The sequence below is a fragment of the Vanessa tameamea genome, chromosome 10 (genome assembly GCF_037043105.1).
Source record: "Vanessa tameamea isolate UH-Manoa-2023 chromosome 10, ilVanTame1 primary haplotype, whole genome shotgun sequence".
Taxonomy (NCBI): Eukaryota; Metazoa; Arthropoda; class Insecta; order Lepidoptera; family Nymphalidae; genus Vanessa; species Vanessa tameamea.
The window spans coordinates 9,230,648-9,255,229 of NC_087318.1; the positions used below are offsets into that span (position 1 = coordinate 9,230,648).

The 24,582-nt window shown below is 29.8% G+C and overlaps 4 protein-coding genes across 7 annotated transcripts; 2 read left to right on the plus strand and 2 right to left on the minus strand.

The window, feature by feature from the left end:
* The first annotated feature begins 816 nt into the window (after nt 1-816).
* On the plus strand, nt 817-9,421 carry LOC113404498 (A-kinase anchor protein 9). Of its 3 annotated transcripts, none has more exons than XM_064216163.1 (13): nt 817-1,058; nt 1,445-1,603; nt 1,743-2,342; nt 2,972-3,223; nt 3,679-3,876; nt 4,168-4,245; nt 4,329-4,442; nt 5,329-5,576; nt 6,654-6,772; nt 7,114-7,174; nt 8,336-8,425; nt 8,746-8,867; nt 9,275-9,421. In XM_064216163.1, the coding sequence occupies exons 2-12, from the start codon at nt 1,514-1,516 to the stop codon at nt 8,819-8,821; spliced, it is 1,926 nt and encodes a 641-aa protein (XP_064072233.1). In that variant the 5' UTR covers nt 817-1,058; nt 1,445-1,513; the 3' UTR covers nt 8,822-8,867; nt 9,275-9,421. The 3 variants fall into 3 exon arrangements, with proteins under 3 accessions (XP_064072233.1, XP_026501214.2, XP_026501206.2); XM_026645429.2 differs by having other exon boundaries at nt 7,129-7,174; XM_026645421.2 differs by lacking the exon at nt 7,114-7,174.
* Nucleotides 9,422-9,797: 376 nt separating this feature from the next.
* Nucleotides 9,798-13,732, minus strand: LOC113404331 (putative lipid scramblase CLPTM1). The gene is made up of 3 exons (XM_026645233.2): nt 13,485-13,732; nt 11,682-13,302; nt 9,798-11,605 (listed from the first exon to the last, which is right to left on the minus strand). The coding sequence occupies exons 1-3, from the start codon at nt 13,587-13,589 to the stop codon at nt 11,439-11,441; spliced, it is 1,893 nt and encodes a 630-aa protein (XP_026501018.1). The 5' UTR covers nt 13,590-13,732; the 3' UTR covers nt 9,798-11,438.
* Nucleotides 13,733-16,864: 3,132 nt separating this feature from the next.
* On the minus strand, nt 16,865-22,254 carry LOC113392702 (exportin-1). Of its 2 annotated transcripts, none has more exons than XM_026629247.2 (4): nt 22,097-22,254; nt 18,815-21,800; nt 18,437-18,580; nt 16,865-17,830 (listed from the first exon to the last, which is right to left on the minus strand). In XM_026629247.2, exons 2-4 carry the CDS (start codon nt 21,704-21,706, stop codon nt 17,684-17,686), a joined length of 3,183 nt encoding a protein of 1,060 aa, XP_026485032.1. In that variant the 5' UTR covers nt 21,707-21,800; nt 22,097-22,254; the 3' UTR covers nt 16,865-17,683. The 2 variants fall into 2 exon arrangements, with proteins under 2 accessions (XP_026485032.1, XP_026485039.1); XM_026629254.2 differs by having other exon boundaries at nt 18,815-21,795; nt 22,097-22,252.
* A 1,225-nt stretch (nt 22,255-23,479) lies between these two features.
* LOC113392717 (uncharacterized protein) lies at nt 23,480-24,204 on the plus strand. The gene has a single exon (XM_026629265.2). It carries the CDS (start codon nt 23,622-23,624, stop codon nt 24,015-24,017), a length of 396 nt encoding a protein of 131 aa, XP_026485050.1. The 5' UTR covers nt 23,480-23,621; the 3' UTR covers nt 24,018-24,204.
* Nucleotides 24,205-24,582: the final 378 nt, after the last annotated feature.

Here is a 24,582-nt window from a genome sequence, read left to right on the forward strand (position 1 = left end):
ATAGAGGACATAGTCCTCCCCTCCAAGTGTCGATAGCATCCTAAGTTGAGATTCAGCCTTAGGAGACGTGCATACTCTGACTTACGTTTTGAACAGAAGAAGAAAATTGAATTGATAAATCTGTATTCATTAATAAATTATACTTGGAACTATCTCGATGTAATAATTGGAACATCATTCAACATTAAGGCATCATTTAGTACATTCAACGAAATCCTATCACAGAATCAGAAACAGCTATTCCGGTCAAAGAACAAAGATTTTTTTAAAACAAGATATTTCCTCTATTTTTAAACCAAAATTAAATGAGTCGAAGGGTAGAACTAATATTACGTTACGCTACATTAATTCTAATCAGTGGCTTTAAGTTGCAACCATGATGTAACAAAATGCTACCAAATACATTAGGTATACACTCATGGCATTAATTAAACCTAATGGACAATTTAAAAACATTTACTATCAACATTAATAAGCTTTATTAATTATTTTTTAATGTTTTTACAACACAGAAATTAATTACCTTCTATAATTATCTATATTTTATGATGAATGTAGCCATTATCAAAAAAGAATAGTTGTCATCCGACATTTTCTTAGGATAGTACATTTTGTTTTAAATATTAACTAAATAGCTTTTTATGAATAAACAATTATTTTACGTCATCTGCCATTATTGTTTACCACTCGTGAAAACATGAGTCACTGAGTCTTAGAAGAAATAAATAAATAGTATAACAAAATGCAGTAGTGATGGTAGTTAAAATACAGTATCTTTTTTGTGTATGTCAACATTTTTTAATGTCGTATACTAATAATAAAAAACTTGACTAGTTGATATATCGAAAAACAATTTTAATTACTTTATTAAAATACTTCAGTGACTTTATTTCAAAATTATCATAAAGTTGGCCAAAGTAGTGAAAAAAGAAAACAAATCGATTGGATCTAAATTGAAATAAGTATTTTAAAATCAGTCAAATGTGAACATTATCGTAAAAGTTTATTATAATCAGATATTCTGGATATTATTTGAACTCATCGAGAGATATAATTAGGTAACTTTTAATTAGTAAAACAACTTTAATATTCATTTTGATATTCTATGAGACTCTTTTTAGAAAAAACTGAAACATGTCAACCTTATAATATTATAGTCGTCAGTTTACTATGAGTACTTCAAAAGATAGAAAAAACTTACATATAAGTAAATTACATTTATAAATTTTACATTACGATGTTAAATCAACATAATTAATTAATACAGGTTCAATTAATAAAATTTTCCCAATTTAGTTTGTGATTGCTTTTTCTGAAAATAAGTTTCTTGTTTTACATTTTCATTTTTAAATTCTTTCATTATTTTAAAGTGAATTTTAAATAATATCTTATGTTTATATGTATCATTGTCAACATTTTTTATTATATTTATGTACTTTTTTAGCCTTGGTAACCGCTGTGCGATATCCCTGGGAACAAAAACTAAAATTGTGTTATATTTATAATATTCACAATGCAAGATAATTACCCAACTTTGGTATCCTGTAAACCTTTAAAAGCAGAATTTCACAATGTACAAGAAATTCCAGTAACATCAGAAAATGTGAGTAAACTGCTGGAGAGCTAAAAATTTTAGCTTATTAATATGATTGAATGTTTATAAAATTTATTAAGTATCTGTTATTAAGAAATTAGCATAAAAATATTGTTTGAAACATAATCATCAATTATTGTGTTTTTAGTTTACCATTGGACGTGGACTGAATAACAATGTAGTCATACCATTTGTAGCCATATCTCGAAACCATTGTAAATTAAAAAAAAATAATGTTGACTGGATAATTGAAGACCACAGTTCATTTGGAATTATAATCAATGGTAATAAAATAGGCAAAGGCAATCAAAAGATAATAAAACACAATGACATCTTAACATTTGAAGCTACACAAGAGTTTATATATAAATTTGTTTGTAATGACAACGAACTAATGCCTTCCTCAAAAAAACGAATCAAATTAGATCCAAATGCAACCAGCACCAGTTTGATAAATGACATGAAAAACAAATTTGAGGAATCACAGAATTACGCAATAAGACATATCGAAGATAAAATACACAATACAAAACAAATAAAAAGCACAAATATTTTACTAAAAGAACAGCTACAACTAGATATGAAACGAAAAATTAACCATCTCGAAACTAATTTTGCATGTCAAATTGAGAATTTAAAAGGAAAAAAGGATGAAGTCGAAAAACAAAAAGCACTCCTTATAGAAGAGAGAGATGCACAACTGGCAGCTTTAAAAAAGGATATGGAAGGAAAAATATCAGAACTAATGGTATGAACTTCGAATATATTCTAAACATACATAATTCAATTTGAAATGTCTTAAGTAATTTAACAACCCATACATATCATATAACTCATTACTCCTCACAGCTTCACTAGGTATGCAAATGTGACAACTTTATATAGTACACCCTGGTATTAAATCATTTTCAAAAATGTGTGTATTTAAAGAATTTTGACTGTTTTTATATACAACTTATATAGCTACATCAACTTATATTTAGTATGAGAATATCAAACTCACACTTGTCATCTCAATTATCTAAATTTAAAGTAAATGACTAATCTCAGTTACTTATCTAATTATTTTATATACTAGTGCTTTCTCTTAAATCTGTATCTACTGGTTTAGATTTTTCAGTTAGTTATTACAAAAATAATTGTCTCATTTATGAGTATGAAAATAAAATCACATTAAAAAGTGACTTCTCCTTAATTGTCTCATGACGCATTCCTATATTCATAATTCTATTTAGCAATTTAAGTTATAAAAAAATTACTCATTAGTCTTAAGGCTAGATTCTCATATAATGAAGTTCTTATTATTTAAGTACATTAAACAATAAAAAAAATATTCGTATTATTATTCTTTGATATAATTTTTAATTGAATTTGTAGGAACAGATAAAAAAACACAATGAAATTGAAACTGAACTCATTAAGGAAAATAATTTGCTAAAAGAAAAAATGATAAAGGAAAGAGAAGACTTTCTTTTGGAATTGAATAGAGAGAGTTCATTAAAACAGGACATGTTAGATAAACTGGAAGCAAAAATGGTTGAACAAGAGGAAGTGAGACTAAAAGAAAGACAGGAATTTGAGGAACTTTTGAAGAATAAAACAGAGTTACTTAAATTAGAAAAAGAAAAGGTAAATTTATAACCTTTTACTTATCTATGCAAAGCAACTAAGTATGCTCCCAAGTCCCTTTCTGTGTTATGTAGTTTTGAGTTGACTCACTACTTATTTAATAAATACTTTGATTATCATAAGGTAATAAGTCTTAGGTCTCAATAATACCTTTGTGGAGGTACATATCAAATTGCATTTTCTACTTTTAAATTAATGAGTAAGTTCACTATAATATAATATATAATCATTAAAAATTTCATTGTAAACTGTGATATTATAGCTTAGTAGAGTGCGAATTACAGTATTGACTATCCATTTTCTCAGGTTGTATATACTGACAGTATTATTTTCAAGAGATATGCATACTGGCATAATATAATATTTTTATACATATTGTGTGTGTGTGTTGATTGGTAACATACACCAAACCATGCTATACCTGAACATGTATGGTAAATTTTTAATTATTATAGGAACTACACAAATTATCTGAACAGAAAAAGAAAAGGGAATGTGAATTGATGGAAGAGCTTAACAACATAAAGAAAAACCTTGAGGAACAAGTTGAGCGAACTGAAAAACAGAGATGCGATGCTCAAAAACAACTTAACAATCAAATGGAGGAAATGAAAAAGGCTAAGAATGAGGACAAATTTAAAATGGAAAAGCTGGTATAGTGTTTGGAATAAAATACATTTATTTTTTAATTACAAGCTTTTATTTAACTCGGTCAGTAAAGCGGTTGGCATGGATGAAATCTAGAAATATAATTTTAAACCCATCCATTTAGTTGAAACTCTGAGCATACTTTTGCAGCTGAAGATGATAAAATCTACTATATTCAAATTTATTAGCTTGACTGCTGTTTATGATTGACATGGATTAAATAAAAGAAATGTTTTGGTAGTGTTATTTATCACATTTATTTATATTAGGTTGTTTTTAATGAACTTCAATTTTAGATGCACGAACGAGAAGAAATTCAGAAAAGGCTAAATGAGGCACAGCAAAATTCTGAAAAATTTATCGAAGAACTGAAGGTTTGCTCGAAATGCATTATTTTTAAAAACAATGATCTTAATGTAAAATTTATTGATTTATCAATTGACATTGTATTTTTAAGGCAAGAGTCACAGAGAGAGAGGTGGAGCTTGCAGCTCTGGCAGCTGAAAGAATACAAAAACAAGCTGAACAATCAAGTGAAGTTATAAGCTCATTACAGGAACAATTGGAAAAGGTGAGTACTTAAAAGAAATAAGTATATATCTAACTCCAATGACAGAAAAAGTAAAGATAAATATACAATGTGTTAAAAGCCAAACAAAAAAAAAGTACAATGTGTCCTTGAGCTGTCAAGGCTTGTCATGTTTTGACAGCTCAAGGTCAAGGATCTCGTCAAAAATCTATGTTATTTATTATGAATATGGAGAAATTAAGTAGTACGAAATAGTTAAACGGAATAGTGTTGCATTATAAATAAATTTATATTATTAAAAAAAATTATTGTGAATGTGTTTGTAAATCTTTACTTCTCCTGCCATTGAAATAGCTTAGTATAGCTAAACTTGTGTAGTGGTTAATTTGTCAGAAATATGAACAGTTTTGAACCTAGAACGGATTTGGTTGAAATATTATTATTTTTATTATCCTCGTTACAACCCAGAAAATATTGATATAATTTACTTGGTGGTTAGGCTTTGTGCTAGCCTAATTGAATAGTTACCACTCACTTACTCCATCATATATTCTAACGCTTAACAACAGTACTTACTATAGTTGTGTTCTGATTGAAGGGTGAGTGAGCCAGTGTAACTAAAGGAACAGGGGACACAACATCTTAAATCCTAAGATTGATAATCATGACCCAGATGGCCGTTTTTTTTTTAAAGTGGGGGGGGGGGTATGTGGGACTCGCTGGTGCCCAGATTGCGCCCACTGGAATAGCCACTAAAATTTCTATGTTTTCGAAATTAATATGCCTTACAAAATAATGTTGACGATGAGCAGAGGGAAGAGCGACTCTTCTCATCATTTAACACATTATAGAAATATCATTTAATAATATATCACTCAATCCAAAATATATCTTTTGTGTCAATACAATAAAACTAATTTCATTGCAGGTCCGAAGTCAACTTCAAAATGTCGAAAGTGAAAATAAAAAACTTCTAAAGAACTCGGAACCAGTCGCCAAAGAGGAGAGCTCAAACAGTACACTCGCTGAATTCGGTGAAATAATGGAAAGTGAACTACAGTGCAGTATATGTGCGGAACTCTTCGTGGCAGCGATCACACTCAACTGCTCTCACACGTTCTGCAAATACTGCATCACTACTTGGAAGAAGAAAAAGATGGATTGTCCGATATGCCGGTAAACAAATTATATCAATTATCGCTAATATACTTAAACTCAATTTTATATATAACTTCATGATTAAATATATATATTTTTTTATTTAAAACTAGCCGTTTAGCCGATGGAATATCCCAACGGAAACATTATTCAGAAACCAATCGAAATTTCTTAATTATTATCATTTTACCTCGGGTTCCAAATCAACTTTCTATTCTATTTAACTCTTTTATGTAATGGATATTTCAATTCACTGTAACAATTAACTTTAACTCATAAACAGAAGCTTAAAAACCATTTTTTTTTTCATATTTCTAATATACAAAATACAAACTTCCATACTAAATTTCATCTTGGATTTTTAACTTTCTTAAGTGATGAATTTTCCAAAAGTAAATCAAAAATGTCCTTAACTCATGAATTTCTCCATTTTTAACATAAAATACGTCAAATTTTGATACAAACTATCAATTCCCATTTAAATCTCCAATATGATGAATTTTGAAAAATCTTTTCTTAGTACTTATCTATGTTCCATGAGAAATTCTTGCGCAAATATTAACCATCTCTTAATCGCCTCACGAACCTTGGGAAGTAAAATATTGTATGTTGTGAAAACTCTCTTAAAAGTAAAAAATAATACTACTTAGAATCATGACTAATATGAGATAATTTAAATGAGGCATGCTCCATATACCTCCACTTTATTTCAGCCATCCATGCTTTATTGAGTCTATGGAGCTTAGGTATTTTACAAGATTGTATTGTCTAATACACATTTTACTCCTTTTCTTTTAATTATATTTGTAGTATTCAGAGTCTGTTGAACAGCTCGTCATACAGTATTGTTTTTTTTTACCATTATTAGTCAGCAATCTATTTAACTATAATTTATGTTTATTTCTGATGTTATGTGTTATAATTTTACTTCTCCATTTTATTTTTATATTGATCCAGTTTGACGCATTACATATAACGAATATGAAAGTTATGTCTAAAATGTTATATAGGTATAAATAAATATATATTTGTCTTTCACAATAATAACTGAATAAAAAACGAAACAAGTACTTATAGTGTTATCTCTATTTCCAGTTCACCCATAACATCGGAATGCAGAAGCTTAGTGCTCGACTCGTTTATAGAAAAAATGGTACAAAATCTAACAGAAGAAATGAAGAAAAAGAGACGAGATATGTTGAAAAGTCGAGAAGGTAATAAATTAATATAAATTTTGAATTATTTTGTGCACAAGGCAGCTTCATAATGTGATATTAAAATGCTTATTATATATGATTGTAATATTAAATTTAACTGTTACTTTATTGTGTGTCACTACATGATTATATTATAAAATTAGCTGGCTATATAGATCTATTTCGAGTTAACTAATATTTATTCTAACTTGATCATTATTGTTCTGTACATAGAACTATTTAAATTTTATTTACATTTCTTTAAAATGTTTTAATATAATGATGGTGCATTTGAATGTCGATAAATAATTAATTTTATAATTTAAATGATTTTAATCAAAATGGCTAACATTATGAAGCTGTGTTGTTCACAGAACTTGAATCCGAACTGACGAGTCAACTGAACACGAGTACGAGTCGGTATGCTTGCTTTTACATATTCTATCTGTAGCCGACTTCAGTGGCAGGAGGTAAAGATAAATGATCTACTTTGACTTTAAATCTCAAATAATCTGTGGCAAATTATGAATGTCACCTAAGTTGCTATCGGAACTTTGAAAGTAAAATTAAAGTGGATATGAGAAAAAAAGTGGAATATTATTGTATTATAAGAAATATTTATATTAATCAAGAACTGTTTGAAAAACATAAAAATATATCAAACAAATCACACAACAATATATAAATTTAAGTTTTGTATATTTTAACTCCTGCCATTGGAATATACTGTCATAAAGTTCTCTTAACTCATATAACGAGGGATGATCTAGTAGTAATAATAGCTAGTTTGGAAAAAAAGGTTACGGCTTAAATTAGACTAATATAGATTTAATCTATATAAAATTAGTCACCCAATAGATCGACACATTAATAACATTAACAAGTTCGTTTTCGAACCAATCAAATATAAAACAGAACTACAAAATTGGTAAAATTACGTATATGGAAATTTGTTAAAATGGATGCCAAAAAGTTTTGGGCATATAAAAGTATATCGTTTGTTTTATATCAAAACATTTTGACAGAAAAACTTTTTTATTACTCTATTTAAAAATGGCTTCCAAAGTGGACATTCAAATCACTCACTCCTCGTAGAATATGAATAATCTAGTTTTAGAGTAAATAGTAGTAATTAGAGTAAAAAAAAATAGATGGGAATCTATTTTTAAGTATTATATTTTTTAAATATTGCCTAGTTTAGGAATAAAATTAAGAAACATATTTTTCAAAGTGAAAGTTTGTGGTATGTAAATACTTTATGAATATTTCGCCTAAATTAGCTGATATTATTATGATTTGACAATTAAGTCGAGCGCTGTAGGGCCATCATAGTGTTCATCGTTAATTATTTTGGCAGTTAGGCAGACTGGCAAATGGGCCACCTCATGTGGCCACTAGTAGTAAACTACATATATATATATATATGCTACTATAGAGTATAAATAATATTTATATTATAACATTTTCTTTTTTAATAAGCACCCACGCGAAGCCGGGTCGGGTCATATACACACATACACGTATAAATTTAAATATCATATCTTGCAAAATGTACGCTACCTATTTATTTAATTTTTACAGACGAAGAGACTCTTTTGAATTCGACGAAGACGAAAGCGCCGAACTATCATTCGAGGAGGAGGAGGAGGGGGAGGGGGAGACCCCGGATTTGTAAGTTTATATATTAAATGTCAATGTGCAAATATCGGACATTTATATTAGTCTATTAGTGATTAGATTTGGTTTGATTTTTCGAGTCTAGAACATCCAATCCAACCTCATCCACATAAAAATATTATATAATATTTTGTCACCAATATAATCCGACATAGTCTCGGATACGATATTGTATGTGTTATTAGATATCACGTCGATGATGATACTTTCGTAAATCAAGAATAAAAGAAAGCCTCAATGCTGTTTTTTTTTAAACAATAAGAGTATTAATATAGTAAGTACTTTGTGTTTAAAATTAATAAAAATAATTTTAGCGAATACTTCGATTTCTTCGATTACGGGAGTGATGGCGACATCGACGAATCCTACGAATCAGATTCCGACAGTTGATCTGACTGCACTAAGGATAGGATCGACAGCTCCGATATTCCGGCGGGTAATTATTTATATATTGTTTGCAAACTCTTTATTCCTACAGCAAACATGAACATCGTTTTTAATGCAAAATTTAATAAGTAAAAATTGTGTACTAAGTTCTTTATTTATTAATAATTCGCAATGCGTTAATAACGTATGACGTAAGTTACGTTATAGAATGAATGAATGAAATCATTCATCAAAAACAATACATACAGATTTAGGCAGGTTTCGCCAAACAGCAATACTTAATATTGTGGGTGGTCCGGTTTGAAGGCCGAATGAGTGATTAAAATATTTTTATGTCCGAATTATGATCCCGAACGCCAGGCAGCGTTATTTTATTTACGTGCAATAAAATAACGCTGCGAGTAATGGAATTCCATTCATTTACTGTCAAAGTAGTTTTTTAAACTTTAATTGCAGCGGATTGTTTCGAATGAAGTGATCGTTTTGGGAGACGAAAACCCAGCCGCGCCATCTACGCGCACCCGATCCACCTCTCAACGCGACTTGTCTCTTTAGATCTTATTTTATTTTATAAATGTAAAATAAACATTATATTATTTATAACGTGATCTTTTATTTCATAGTAATGACTGTTTTGGCTGCGTTCTAACGGACTCGTACATATGTTGACTACCTCGTTGGTCTAGTGGTTGGATATTAGGCCACAAATCCCGAGAACCAGAACGATTCAAACCCCAGGTCGGGTCGATGAAAAGTTATTGAGTGTTTGAGTTTTATGACTGTAGCGTGAAGGTATATAAGATTAACTTCCTCAATAAACGGACTGTCTATCACCAAAAAATTAGAAGTCGAACCAGTAGTTCCTAAGTTCAGCCATAAGTATTGAAAAAATATTGATTAGTTAGTCGCTATAATTACAATATATTCAAAAAATACAATGCTGGAAAATGTTATTGGTTGAAATAATAATAGACACATATTCGAACAACAATTTAATATACATCGCAAACAAGAAATTTAAAAATTAAATTAATTACGAACTATTCAGATATCATTTATAAATACTGTTAAATAATAGGAATCAGAATTGCAAAATGTAAATAAAATAATTTATATTAAACTTTAAGTAAAATTGTAATTTAGAATAATATCCATCTAACATTTCCATAAGCGGATACTTCACTTCATACAAAAACTGCAAGTCTGCACATCCATTTTCAGCTCTTCAGATTAGTCAAATAGCAAATGTTTCAAATTTTGAAACAATTCTTATGAAATTTGCAGTTATTTTTGATTACTTATAATACATATATGGTTAAAATTTACGTTAATTTCTCAGATTTCTAGATATATAATATCAATATGTACATGAAAATTATGTCACAAACAATATACAATTATGAAAACTTTTCAGTAGTATTATAACCAGAAACTGCCCATTTAGGAGTAGGAATTTGAGACTAGCAGTTTGTTCATAAGAATTAACAATAAATTTTGAAAATATGTTTTAATAAATTTATGATACAGAATATAATATTTTGTTAAGTATGATATAATTATACCTGGTGTTTAAGTTGAACATTTTTTTTTTTTTTTAATTTAAAAATCATGATAGAAATCTATGTCAATAGTAATAATCTTAATTAAGAAATGAAATAGATATGTCCTAAATATATTTAAAAAAAAATAAAAAAATATTATTGATTGATAAACTATCTGTTTAAATTGAGAAACTTACAATTTTTCTAAATTAAGTCATGAAACTATGAAATTTACTGTAATAAAATTTATATTATCCTAATATTGCTTTATACTATTTGCAAAATATAAAGTACAATCAATGGTATGCTGGCTGCTTTGTACTAAATAATTGTTTTGGAATTTATTCAAGACTATAAACTCCTTTTTTTAAATGTGGGATAGAATTTAATATTTTTATTGTGGAAGAAGCCTGAAAAAACTATGAAGAAATTCTCTCTTTATTTGATTTCTACATGCTGCGAAAATTATTTACATAATGTACTGTATTTAAATGATACCTGTTTTCACTTCAGTAAATCATTCATTTCTCATGGAATAAAATAATGCATAAATTACAAAATGATACTAAAATAAATAAATGTCTGAAGTAATACAACAAACAATTTTTATAATAAGTATTCATACAATTATCACACATCATTAGAAGTAAACTACTATCATTAAACACACAAGATTTGAGCTTATAATTTCTTAACAAATCTCCAGGAAGAATATTTCTACATTTTGACAGCATTGTAATAAATAAATTGTAACATTAAGATATAAATAAATAGAAGCTGCATAGTAAAATTTTAAATATATGTTAAATTCATCCATTAAATTTTTATTAAAACATTTTATTTAGGTTACCTAATGTGGCATGTCTTTTTATATGAATTATACAGATATATCAATGCTTATGACATGAGAATAAGGAAGAAACTCAATTACATTATTATATTAAATGCTTGTGTTTTGTACATTTATATTTAACAGACTTATGAAAATCTTGCAAGATCACAAGCCAGCTACAATCCATGAATACTATTTTCACTTTTTATGCAATATATCAATTATACTAGCTAAAAATCACTACTATTTAATCATTTTTCTTATCAGTAGGTTGTTCTCCTTCGGTGATTGCAAGATTTCCATTTTCAGATTGTTTTTGCTGTTCCATCTCTCCAGAGAACCCAAATTCGTTAACTCTCTTGTGATCAACTTTATATATCCAACGCTGATATAAGAATATAAAGAAGACAATATCTGCAAATAAAAAAATAATAATTATTAATTATTTGAGCAGATAAAGAAATTCTATCATAATATTTTTTATACATACCATCTCTAAAACATCCTATGCGATACATGGTGGGCATTTTAATAACAAATGCAAAGATGTCATCAATAAATGTATTTAAGAATTTGTATGTCATCATGCGCCACGGTAAGTGAGCAACTGACTTTAATTTGTAATTAATAAATAATTGCGGTGTCATCATTATGAATCCAAAAGTTAATAAATATCCATACATCATATTAAGAACAAATGAGTACCATCCTTTGTGTTCCTGGTAAAGCAATGAGTAAATTCCATAACCTATCAAAAGTGGGAAACAAGCCCAGCTGAGGTACCGGAATGCTAAGGTGTCATACTCTCTAGTACTGGAATGCACGTAGGATCCCTTATCAGTAAATGTCAGCTTTGGTATTCCAAGTATTCTGTCTTCTCTATTTATTTTAACATCCATTACTTTGTTAATTTTCCAAATTTCAATCAATAATCCTATGAAACATGATATTCTCACCATAACATTTGTTTCATTATCTAATACATAAAGAAGCACAACAGTGGACTGAAAAACATTGAAGAATACAGATCTCACAGAGAGTCCTTCAAGTGATTGCCTATTGTTCCAGAACTGGATATCATTTTTAAAAGCTAACAGCTCAAAAATTGAATGCAAAATTGAAACTGTTATTGTCAAACCCAGCAGGTAGGGTGATGTGTCCAACAACAATTCTTTTATAGTATCCTGTTCCTCGTCTTGTTCCTCTGCTCCTAATGCTGAGAACATACTTAATTTATCCCGCATGGCCTGAGTCGTATAGAGTTGCCATTTGAAAAGGCTTAACGGTTGAAATGTCAATTGTAATTGAAGATTAGTGACTGTGTTATTTAATGGCATATAATCTCTCATCATATTCCAATAATCATTAACAAATACGGCTGGCTTGTACTGCTTACCATCAGGTAAGAAATAGATGAACTCATCTAGAGGTGGAGGTACACTTCCCTGCATCCAACTAGTCTGATCAGTAACTATGTTGATTGTTAAATTTGGATGCCAATGCGATACAATTTCTTCTTTTAATGTTTCTGCTTTTATTATTTCTTCCTCTGATTTTTCAGTTTGACCGGTTAACAAGTTATGAGTTTTCATATATTTCAACTTTTTGTATTTATTAACCATTTTCTTGCCATATGTAATGTAAGGTCCAGCATAGTTATTACTATCTTTTGGATCTGGAGACTTTCCTGATTGGACTATGTATACATGTAGATATATTGAACCATTATTTTTTAATTCCTCCGAAGGCACAAATTCTGTTGAAAATGTATAAGTGCCATCCTTATTTGGTCCTCCATACCAATCTCCATAAACCAGTCCAGAAAGTTTCCAGATTAATTTGCTATCTTCGAGGTTATCCAAGAACTCTTTTTCTGATAAATAAGAATACACATCTAATACTGTACCATTTGCAAACATATTTACGGCTGAAGTACGAGCAACTCCGGCTGGACTATTAGCATCAGTTTTAGGCGCCGATGGTTGACGAAACATTGACGTTATAAAATAAACAACTAAAGCCCTTATTATCAATGACTTAGTTATTGCAAAAAATGATTCCAATTTAGTTGGCTGCATCTGACGACGTTGCTCGTCGATTTGTGCATTGATCTAAAAAATTAAATGACCTAATTTATAGAAATAACTATATCGAGCGGTACATCTATGGAAAATGTTATTATTACTAAATTAAAACACATGGGACATTAATAATCAACTAAACATAGTATACATAGTCTTAGTTATTTTCTAGCTTTTACATTAGGAATTTATTAAAATAAAATTGTACTTACATCAACATTATCATCCGCTGTTGCTTCTATTTGCCCCGTATTATTACTAGGCACTAACTTATCAGAACTTTCTTTGGATGTACTTTCTTCACTAACACTGGCCATTTTTTATATTAATTTGTCTTACTACCATGTAAATATAGAATATGTCCCAATAGATTTTACTGCAATGTGATATAGATTTTCAGCAACATCATGGAGCATACGTAGGGTTGCCAAACCAAATAAATAAAAATATATTTACTATTTACCCAAAAAGCTTCAAAGAGCCCTAAATTTGGTATTTAAAAAATATTACTAAAATATGAACGTAGAAATTAAAAAAAAAAATCATTTGATAACATTTTAAAGTTATCTAAAGTTTATTTTTATACTTTTATAAATAAGAAAATTATTTTGAAATAGTATCATAATTTTTAAAAATAAAAACCAGTTAAAATTGACTAATTATTTTAATTTCATTTTGTGAAAAAATACCCAATTCTTATCGAATATATAATTTATATTTCCGTCGGCTAATTTCCTAAATTGGTAACTCAGTACAATAAATGTTAAAACAGAACTAATTTATTACGAATTAGCTAATACTAATTTATAGTATATGTACTATTTGTACCTAACATATTTCGTATAAAATGTAGATAATAAGCAATACATATTGCTCGAAATAATTTCACATATTTTTCAGCAAAGCCCATGACTTTGAGAGCCTGTACGACACCTGTGATCAACCTATGACCCTCCTCTACAAGTTGGCTAGTTATCTAGGACCTTATACCATTATGATTATAACTTTTCTCAGCTCTTTCAAAAATAGTAGGTTTTATAAAATTTAATAGGTCATGTACACAAAAATTCAAGAAAGCAATTTCATATAAAAAAGAACACCATAGTATCTAAGCAATAATTTGATCCAATGACCTATTAACTTAGTAGATGTTTTTACTAATTTAAAATCCTAAATATCTATAGAACTAGATATTATTCGTGCTAGGCATTCGTAGTCCAAATCAACGAAAATTCGTGACTAAATTATTTTGATGACGATCATGATCATAATAATAGTGGTTGGTGAATAGGAACGAAGAAGAAAAATGTGGCAAATGCATGTTTTACTAACAAGTTATATTTTCAGTATTTAAAACGGGATATTTACCATGTTTTTTATTTTTATTTGGTGGAGCTCGATATTTCGACATTATCTACGAATGTCTTGTTCACGAGACTCCACCAAATAAAAATAAAAAACATGGTAAATATCCCGTTTTAAATACTGATAGTAATAAAAATAACTATGTTAATTTAAAATCTTACAAGTTATACTTGTACTAAGTTTATATTTTCTTATGAAAGGAAATATATACCTAACACTTACCAGCAACTTACTAAACAAGATATGTAATAAATAGAGATAAATAATTTAATTCTCTTTCTCGATCTAAATTTAGGTTTGTAACTAGGTATAGAATCAGGTATAGCCCCCGTCTTATCCAGCTTTGCGTTTATCAGCTACTATAATTGCTTTTGCAAGTGGGTATCCAGTTTCTCGAGGAGTTTCAAACTTTAATCCTTTTATTCTATATTACATGTATATGGTACAAAAATAAACAAGCGACTTCAGGCCCTAGTAATTGCACGAATAGCTCTTTTACGGGAAAAATGAGTATAGTTGGTAGAAATATCGGCTGCATTACTCAGAAATACAAAGCGGGAGGACATTTTACTGTTGATATAACACTGATCAATGATTATGATGATTGTACGTGTTAAAAGAAGAATACAAAAATACAAAGTTGCCGAACCAAGTCTACACGGATTAATATTAGGGACCCATTTTAGAATAGCAATGATACCAAGATTTATGTTTGTATTTTTTAATGTTTAGTGCTATACCAATATTTAAAAAAATAGTTTGGTATCATCAGCATAGTATATCGAAATATTATTTATTTAAATAAATGGCCATTTGGAATTTATGTGGACCAGATATGGGGTTCTGAGAGATTATGAAAATTCTGAAATGGGTAGTTCTGGTACTCAATCTATAAAAACTCTTTCACATTGATTGCCTCGTTTAGTGGCCACCTGAGGTCGCAAATCCCGGTTTCTATTTTAATCCTAGGGTTTGATCCCATCTTGCGATCGGTCAGATAAAAAGTTATAGGAGTTTTGGGTCGAAAAAATCTCAAAAGCTGCCCGAAATCCAGAAGTTGGAAGTGTGTACACTCCCGTGATACAAAAAGTACGTAAAACAATTCCAGCGCCCGAACTGTTCTCGGTCGTGTTGGATTTACTATACAATTAGATTATGAGAGTAAGGCGAAAAGCGAGTGCACCTTTGTTTGCGCGCATACTTGTGTAATACATATGTATGTCCTGTATGGTTAGCTAGACTTCCTTGAAATAAATAAATCGGTCAGGAGGACATTATGCGGGCAATATGAAACAATCATCAGAAACTTATATATTATTATTATTATTTGATAGTGCTCGCAAAATATCATCTGAAGAATTCTGTAACCTTCTGAAGTTTTATGAAAATTCGTTCATCAGCTTAGGAACATCTCGGATTGTCGAGCGACCCTTTCCGTTTTATTATAAAGCAAGGGGTCAAAATGGACCTTTAATTTAATTATTTCTTGATTTAGCTGAGAGTGGGTACTACTGAGATAGATCGACAATTGGAATTCGAAATACTGATATTATGATTAAAATAACCATAATGTTTCATTTGACGGAGGAAAAAAACGACATGTGTAAATATAGATATAATATCTATATTTTTATATAACTTATATAAATTATAGGAACAGGAAAGGAAGATTTTTTTACTTTTATACTAGCTATGATACATCGTTTATCATTATCAATCTACTTTAAATCATAAGTAATATACCAATATTATAATTTTATTAATGGCACAAAATTATTCGCTTAATAAAAATCTAAACCCAATTTAAAAAGTAATTATTTTCATAGTTCTCGAGATAAATTATCAGAAACAGCATTAACTATCGTGGCTATACTCTGTACAATAGGTTATGCCAGTTTGTTTAACACGTTTCTATTAATCTCGCCTTTAGGATAGTATAAAATTCAGTAACTGTTCACTCATTCCCATTTCTGTTATATATTAATTTGATAGTTTGCAACCTAATGCAACGGTTAACAATAAACCAATATGGTGCAATGATGGTGAGAGGAAGAGGGACTCCTAAGAGTTTGCAGTCTCTTTGAATATTTAATGTCACACTGTGGTTAATAAGATTATGACGGAGAAAACATATCTTCGTCGTATAGTTTTCACACTTATTCGGTTATAAACGACTTCCATTACAATTCAAATAGTGATCGGAATGATTTAAGTCAAACACTTGTGATACAATTATCTGTTTATTTCAAACACAAATTGAAAGATTTCGAAACGGACCCAAAACGCTTTCGGAAATCTCGAATGTTTGATTCCCAAATCATTATTAAGTTAGTTTTGACAACATTAAACAAAAAATAAAAAACGTTACTAACAGCAATTCACTTAGTTTTTCCTAGAATCTACTCATAATACTCAGATTCCATTACGCACATGTTGTACATCCGACACTGGAGCCATCACAGAGATTTCATTACCTACATTCTGATGTAATATTGAAAACAGAAATACTTATTTCTGGAATTATTCTTTAGCAATGTAGATTGTTGCATGATTTTACCTATAAATAGAAAAAGGCCTTATACTGCGTCTTATGCTCGTAAAACATACCTTATTTGAGGTTTTTGATGTAACCTTGCAACTTACATTCATCATCTTCCATTGTTTCAGGCGATTCTTTGTACATACTGACATAGCAAGGTATTATTTTAACAAGCACAAGATTTCTGCCTTAATGATAACAGTCCACTCGAATGTGGCAACATTATGGTTATAAATGCAAAGAGTGGTCAACAAAAATAAAAGCAGGAAATTTATAACTAACATAATTACATCTAATGAAATTATTTAGAGTTAAATATAATATCTCTTACTTTATCTTAAAAATTTTCAATTTTCAATTATTCTTAAACATTTTTTGGTACACAATTAATTGTATCAATAAATCATGCTTGACAAAGGATAAAAATAGCTTGCCTTCAGACATTAATTAATTATTTCATATTAAGTGAACTGTTACCATTGTTAACCTTCCTTACTTAAATAATATTTAATCTTGCATCTCTTCAGGCAATTCATGAGGGTTAATGATGCCCGGCACTGATAATTGTACCCTCCGCTTCTCTTCCTGCGCTTGACGAAGTGCAAACAATCGCTCTTCTAAATACAAGTCGCTGTCATCTTCACCTGTGTATTCCTGTGAGACAGAAAATAAAAAAATCATTCTAATATCTTGGCGATCCAATTATAAAAAAAGTATTTACATCAGTTCTTATGTATATAGGCACAATAAACATACCGAATTTACGATCGAAGTCGATGGAGCGATATCGATCGCAATGCCTCAATATTTTAATAGCAAGTAAATTAACTTTTGATAAATTTGTATTATTACACATGTAATAATAAAAAAAATGCAGACTTATTGTTGATATTTCAGGGACAAATATATATTATTTAACATTAATTTTATTCCTTTATTTTAAATGTTTTTTTTTTTTGTAGCTACTATAAACAATAACAAGCTTTCAATAAGCTTTCCTAGATTCCACTGCAAGATACATAGCTACTGACTAGCTTATTTTTTTACAGATAATAAGTCATATTTATTGACAATTAAATAAGAATGTAAGTATTATGTTGTGTGAATTTGTTTATGATACATTTTACCAATTTCTAATATTTTTTTTTATTTTAGTGCTGCTTAAATACTGTCAGTATTTTTAATTGTAAATGAAAATATTTATAGTCAAAGCTTTTTCTGAATATGTTATAATTTTTTATAACTATAATCAACACTTACTCTTATTTGGACTAAGAAATCTCGGAGATGATCTTTGAAAGCAGGTATGTCTTGGTCCAAATTGAATAACCCTTGAACAGTAATCTTCACTTGATTATCTGTCAAATGTGGGAATGCTGTTTTTAGAAGATTTGCCACATATTCCTGAAAAGATAATTATAAAATTTAATACTATTATTTATTTTATACACATAATTATTTAATATAATTAAATATTAGACTATTAATAATTCTGATTAATTTACTTAGACATTAAAAATAAATTATGTGTAAGGTAAATTTTAATGCATCTACCTATTATTAAGCTTACCAAGGTTTAAATCTATTCAAACATAATAATAGAAAAATTCATAAAAAGGTTAACAATAAAATACTTACTTGGATGTAAAGGACATTGTCTGCAGTTCGTCCTAGTGGAACAGAAACCCGACCAGTTTCCACCAATGAGAAAATATATGCTAAAATTGTAGCATGCATCGTAAGACCTGCACCATGAGAGGTGTCTGTTACAACACTAAATACATGCTCCAATATGTCACATAGGTATGTCTGATAGAAACTTTGTGCTGCTTGTGGATGCTGCTCCACATTCTGTAGCAATCTATATAATATCTGTAGTCCTGTATCCGCAACATTTCGCATTGTGTGTTTAAATGCCCAAATTATGGAATCCAGCACCAATTTAAATTGAGCTGGAGGTATACTTAGGAATGCTTTAAAACAATGTGTATTGACTGCCTGCAGTAAAAGGAAGAACTCAGTCCTATGCTCTGGATATTCCTCAAAATCTTTGTTAATCATTTCCAAAGTACACTCAAAGACAGCATCAAAAATCTTGGGTACTTCAGAAGTAATATGTCCACCAAGTTTATAGACTATGGCTGCCATACATGATAGGACTTCTGGTTCCCTTGCATCTGGAACTGATGTCCTTTGATAATCTAAGAGAACAGCATCCAGTAATGGAGGAATAAAGTTTTCCAACACCATACTGTTGTCTGTTGAGCGAGAAACCCAACTAGCTATTAATTTTAGCGTTTCTTTTTTGATGATTCTCATGTTTTTGATTAGCGGTTGTTTAGTCACCACCACACCATTTAATGCTATAGCCTGACTGATATTTTCTGACATAACTTTGTAAACATTTAACATGTCCAAGTAAATTCTGCCCAGTTGCACAACATATGGATGACCTAATGCTCGACAGGCTCGGCCATTGGTTTTAAGTATACTTACAAGTTGTTTAACTGCTTCTGGGTCTTTAAGTATATCGACATTGTGAGAAGCTTGGGAAATTATATCATCCCAGACCTGATTAGGAAGTAACATATATTTTTCAATCAATTGTTCCTGTGCAACTTGATCAACTTGTGCACTAATCATATATCCAACGGCCTCATAAAATGTATGAACTTGTAAAGTTTGCAAGTCACAGATGATAGAACTTATTGTACTTAAAATTTCTTCAATGAATGGACAAGCTTCACAAACTTGTGTAGTGACGAAATGGCGTCGACATTTTAAAGCAATTTTAATAAAAGTATCGCAGGCCATGTCTTGAACACCATCATGAGTTTCATGCATGAATTCAAAAAGTTTATTTACAACTGTTTTCAAAAACTTCCAGTGCGCTCTTAGAAAACGGGGATATTGCCCAACAACATACATTATGTTACTGGCTATAATAGCCTTGTTATCTTTTCCTTTTTTTTGCTCACACAGACCTAAAAGCTCTTTGATAACAATTACCAAGAATCGCTTTTCATCCTCTTCCAGCATAGCTCCTGATATAGAGCCAATTGCCCAACAAAGTGTGTTGAGGTTTTTCCAAGACCATTCGGTGCCATTAACTTGATTTTGAAGCTTCTCTGTCATTATCCTCTCTGTGTCCGTATAATCTAAATGTGTCAAGTACACTAAGGTTTCCCTCATGTTTTTGTACAAATTAATGGAATCAGTATCTTTCATAAATTCTCTTACCACTTCACCATTTTCATTTTCAACTACTAAAACTTCCTCAGGTTTTGCCATCCGAGATATCATGATGTAACGAACTCCACTTAGTACATCTGCATACAAGGCTTTTCGACCTCCAGTTTTTCCCAACCCATATAACCCTGCAGAATGTGCACAGGGAGCAATCTTATACAAATCAGCAGTTAATGCATTCCAAAACTCTAAACATATTTTAAAAATTTCTACTTCCTCCACTTCTGATATTAATACTAGGTATCGAAGTGCATTCATCAATGTGTTTGTAAGTCCTCTTCTCTCAATTAACTGTCCATGTTCTTTCAGGTATGTACATAGAAATAGAGCAAGGTTTTGAATGAAGACTTGTTCTTGATCTCGACCTGCAGCATAGGCTTCACGTATGTTTGTCGTGAGAGGAAGCATGGCTTCTAATTGCTCCATGGTTTGTACAAGAAGTGCTACAAATTGTTCTTCATAGTTACTTACTGTCACACCAGCAATTTCTGTCAAGCAACTTAATGTTACATTACGGAACATAGGTACATTCAAAAACTTAAATATAAGGGTGCTTATCAATTTCATTTCAAATATGTACCCCAAGGGAATCCAATTTAAGAATCTTAATAATGTGTGCAGTGTAGCATCCACAAGAGGTGCATTTTGTGAATTTTCAAGGACAAATTGACAAAGAGTGAAAATTTGACTGAATTCAGAACACATAGTATCCTTAAGATGTTTAGCTTTTGTCTGTGTAAGTTGCCCTGTACTGAAGACAAACACTTCCTCGCTGAGCAGTTTCAAAATGACCATGTTGTTTTGGCAAAGACTTTCATTTGTTTTAGATGCCCCAACAATGTCACTTATAAAAGTCTCCCAATTATGAGGCCATTCTCTCTTCAAAACTTGTATTAAAATCATATTAAGTTTTTTTAAGTAAACCTTATTACTCTCCATGGTGACGGGATCTGATGAATTTTTTATAATAAGGCCCACAATGTACTTCTTTATACCTTCACATTGATTTCTTGGTAATACTTTCCACCTTGTCTGTATGACTTGTTCCAATATTTGTAAAGCATAATATTTAGTTTCCTGATTCTGGGAATACTCTAGAATTGTGTCTACACGAGTCCATGCATCTGGGTGTTCTTTTAAGGCTGTTAAAATGTCTTGTGCAACACGCTGTTGGTCGCCTACGGTAGAATACAGGCATCCAACGATATTATCGAGTAGAGTTATATCCAATTTTTGGTTGAAATCGAGAAGTTTAGAAGCTTGCTGTTCTAAAGTTGCCATACTGATAGAAGTCGTATCTTATTAGTTATGTTTTCCTTAATTAAAATCCAATCAGTTGTGTATTATTTTCAATCATTCCTCATCACACGCTACTCTGAAAGAAATTAAGTCATAATTAGAAAGGTTTAGGCTCTAACCTCTTCCGTGCGCAAACATAGCTATAGCGCCACTAATGTCAAATTATGAAATATCTACATATAAAGTACATTTTAAACAGAAAAATACATTAATTTATCATACAAACCTCATGTTTAGAGTGAGAGAATAAGAGTGCACACACCCGTAAGATTAACAATGACATTTTCGCTAAGTATAGTTCTTTTTAAAATACAAGTACGACTTAATTTTGAATTTCATATTATTCAAATAACACATTTTCTTATTACTTACCCGGTTGTATTAATTGCGGCGCAATCGGTCAAATGCACTTCCATACACACTAGCCCGTTGTTTTCGTCGTTTTCGTGATGCTTGAAAAAGCTAGTGTACATGTCGTTATGTCTATGCCAAAGAGTATACAATAACTATGTAGTCTATGCTTAGAACAAGAAGCTGAATAAAATAACAGACAACTGAAGCAAAAATCTACAAAAAATATTAAAACATTCTAAAATTCTTTTTACGTCAGTAATGTAATAAAAATTGGAGAATAAAAAAAGCTAAATTATAATTTAAATTTAGTAGTTGAAGTTGTACACCACAGCTGTACACTGTAGAGTATAATATCACAGACGACAGTAATATAGCTTACCCTCCTGCTAAACAGTATATTTATTTTAAAATGTTGTCAGTCTGTATTAAACCGATATTAGATTTTTTATGGTTTGTTAACATTGCAGTTAACAAAATATATAAATAAAAAAAAATCCTATTAATAATTTTGTTTTAGGGTATTGATTATTATTTATACTAGTAACCTGATTAAGTGATTACAATATGCATTTTGATAACATAACAATTAAAAACGTTTAACGGAAATGGCCTAGTAGCTTAAATATATAATCTAAACTGAAGATTTCAGTTGAAAGCCTGGTCAAGCACAATTGAGAATTAACACGCTTAATCTGTACTTCTAATTCATTATTAAAGAATTTGGAAATCTACATGTGTCAGATTAAAAAAAAACCTGCTTTTAAATAGCGTAAAAATTATATTATTTTATTTCAAAATTAATAAATTGAAATTTTGTATGATTTAACCTTAAACAATTCTTATGAAAACAATGATTAAGATAGGAACAGTATTTTAATTACAAATTATTTAACCATCAACGAAACTCAGTAGACTTCTGATGCGTTTGATCTCTTGTGGAAAGCAATGACGAGAGAGATCGACAAATTAAAACAGGATTAACTCAGATTTAATGAAATGGCATATAATAAATTATCCTTTTTCGTAGAAAATACTGCATTATATCGGCGCCGGTGCAAACGAAAATCGTCCTACCAAAGGACGAAATCAATTCATACAAATTAGAAGATACTCTAATAATAATTATGGACATCAATCGGAGCTAGACATGACTCCATTTTCATGGTGGACTGTTATACTCGTCCCTCGCCGTCACCGGTGACGCTGTAAGCTTGTATTGTAATTTGTAATGTCAAGTATGGCACCTATAAAAAAAAACTGGTTGACAGATGACATGCATAAACAATTAAAATATGTCAGCTGTCAATATTATGGCATTTAGCATTGAGTTATTAGTAAATTTGAGCCCTCTTGGCACAAATAAAAGCCAGAATAAAAAAAAAAAGAGTTATTAGTACCAAAAATATAACTTGGTGTTTTTCTATTTCTAAACTAAAGTACTTGTATGAAGTTCCGCCAAATAGTGAACAACACAAACATCGATTGAATACAATTAAACACTAATGTAAATAATTGATCTATTATATACGAAATAGCGAAAAATATGAATAGAAAGAGAAATATTGCTTATATTAAACCAGAAGATCCACCTTTTTTAAAAGTTCTTAAAAAAGAAGCTGGTTACGATAATGTTAATCATAAATTTGATAAACTTGAAAATTCTGAAGAAGATTTTGTGGATGATGAGGAGAGTGACTTACCACAAGTCGTTGTACTTAAGAAAGGAGATTTAACTGCCGAAGAAGCAGAGGCTGAGAAAGACAAAATCAAGCAAATAGAAGCACAAACGAAAGCAGACCTAAACCAAAAGGTAATTTTTAAAGGGAAATCGAGTAAGAAATTAAAAGATGATAAAGTGTTATCAAAAAAGTCATCAAGATCAAAAAACAATCAACAGCAACTATTGTCTTTTGGAGACAATGATTCTGATAATGATTAATTGTATATAGTTTAGCTTTATTTTACAAGTAATATAAGGATATATTATCATATTTTAAAGTTAACTTCAGCACCAACTTCACATTTGTTGTATCTTTGTAATAATAAAATATGTATGAAAATAATGAATTTTACTAATATTTCTGTTACCAATATATTAAACAGGTTACATAATGCAAATTTGAATATGTATGAATAAGTGGAAGATTATTTTAATATCCTTAGATTATGAAAAATATAAGTTGAAATTCTTAATAATCAAATTAAATAAAACAGAGAAGGAAGAAATTCAAAAGAAATAAAAGTTATCATGTAAATTATACTTAGTGTCAAACTTTTTTTAATGGCTAAAAACAATCAACAATATTTAACAAGAAAATATTCATTCCTCTTCAGTGTTTTATTTGGAAATATAATTATATCAATAAGATTCAATTCGTTTTCCCTTACCTTAATTAGTTTATTTAAATGTTACTGTTTTAAGCCTAATCATGACCAATGCATGGTAAATATACAACCTTGTATGCTTAACAATATGTGATGCAAAGTTATTAGTATAAAAATGT

Excerpts from the sequence above, each read along its gene's own strand:
- LOC113392717 (XM_026629265.2), top strand. The coding sequence starts at position 23,622 with ATGAATAGAAAGAGAAATATTGCTTATATTAAACCAGAAGATCCACCT.
- LOC113392702 (XM_026629247.2), bottom strand. The coding sequence starts at position 21,706 with ATGGCAACTTTAGAACAGCAAGCTTCTAAACTTCTCGATTTCAACCAA. Across the intron at positions 18,581-18,814 it reads ACAATGTCCTTTACATCCAA|GAATATGTGGCAAATCTTCT; the intron begins GTAAGTATTTTA and ends TTATCTTTTCAG. Across the intron at positions 17,831-18,436 it reads ATTTCTTAGTCCAAATAAGA|GAATACACAGGTGAAGATGA; the intron begins GTAAGTGTTGAT and ends TCTGTCTCACAG.
- LOC113404498 (XM_026645421.2), top strand. The coding sequence starts at position 1,514 with ATGCAAGATAATTACCCAACTTTGGTATCCTGTAAACCTTTAAAAGCA. Across the intron at positions 3,877-4,167 it reads AATTTAAAATGGAAAAGCTG|ATGCACGAACGAGAAGAAAT; the intron begins GTATAGTGTTTG and ends CTTCAATTTTAG. Across the intron at positions 5,577-6,653 it reads ATGGATTGTCCGATATGCCG|TTCACCCATAACATCGGAAT; the intron begins GTAAACAAATTA and ends CTCTATTTCCAG.
- LOC113404331 (XM_026645233.2), bottom strand. The coding sequence starts at position 13,589 with ATGGCCAGTGTTAGTGAAGAAAGTACATCCAAAGAAAGTTCTGATAAG. Across the intron at positions 13,303-13,484 it reads CAGCGGATGATAATGTTGAT|ATCAATGCACAAATCGACGA; the intron begins GTAAGTACAATT and ends TTAATTTTTTAG. Across the intron at positions 11,606-11,681 it reads CATAGGATGTTTTAGAGATG|ATATTGTCTTCTTTATATTC; the intron begins GTATGTATAAAA and ends TTTTATTTGCAG.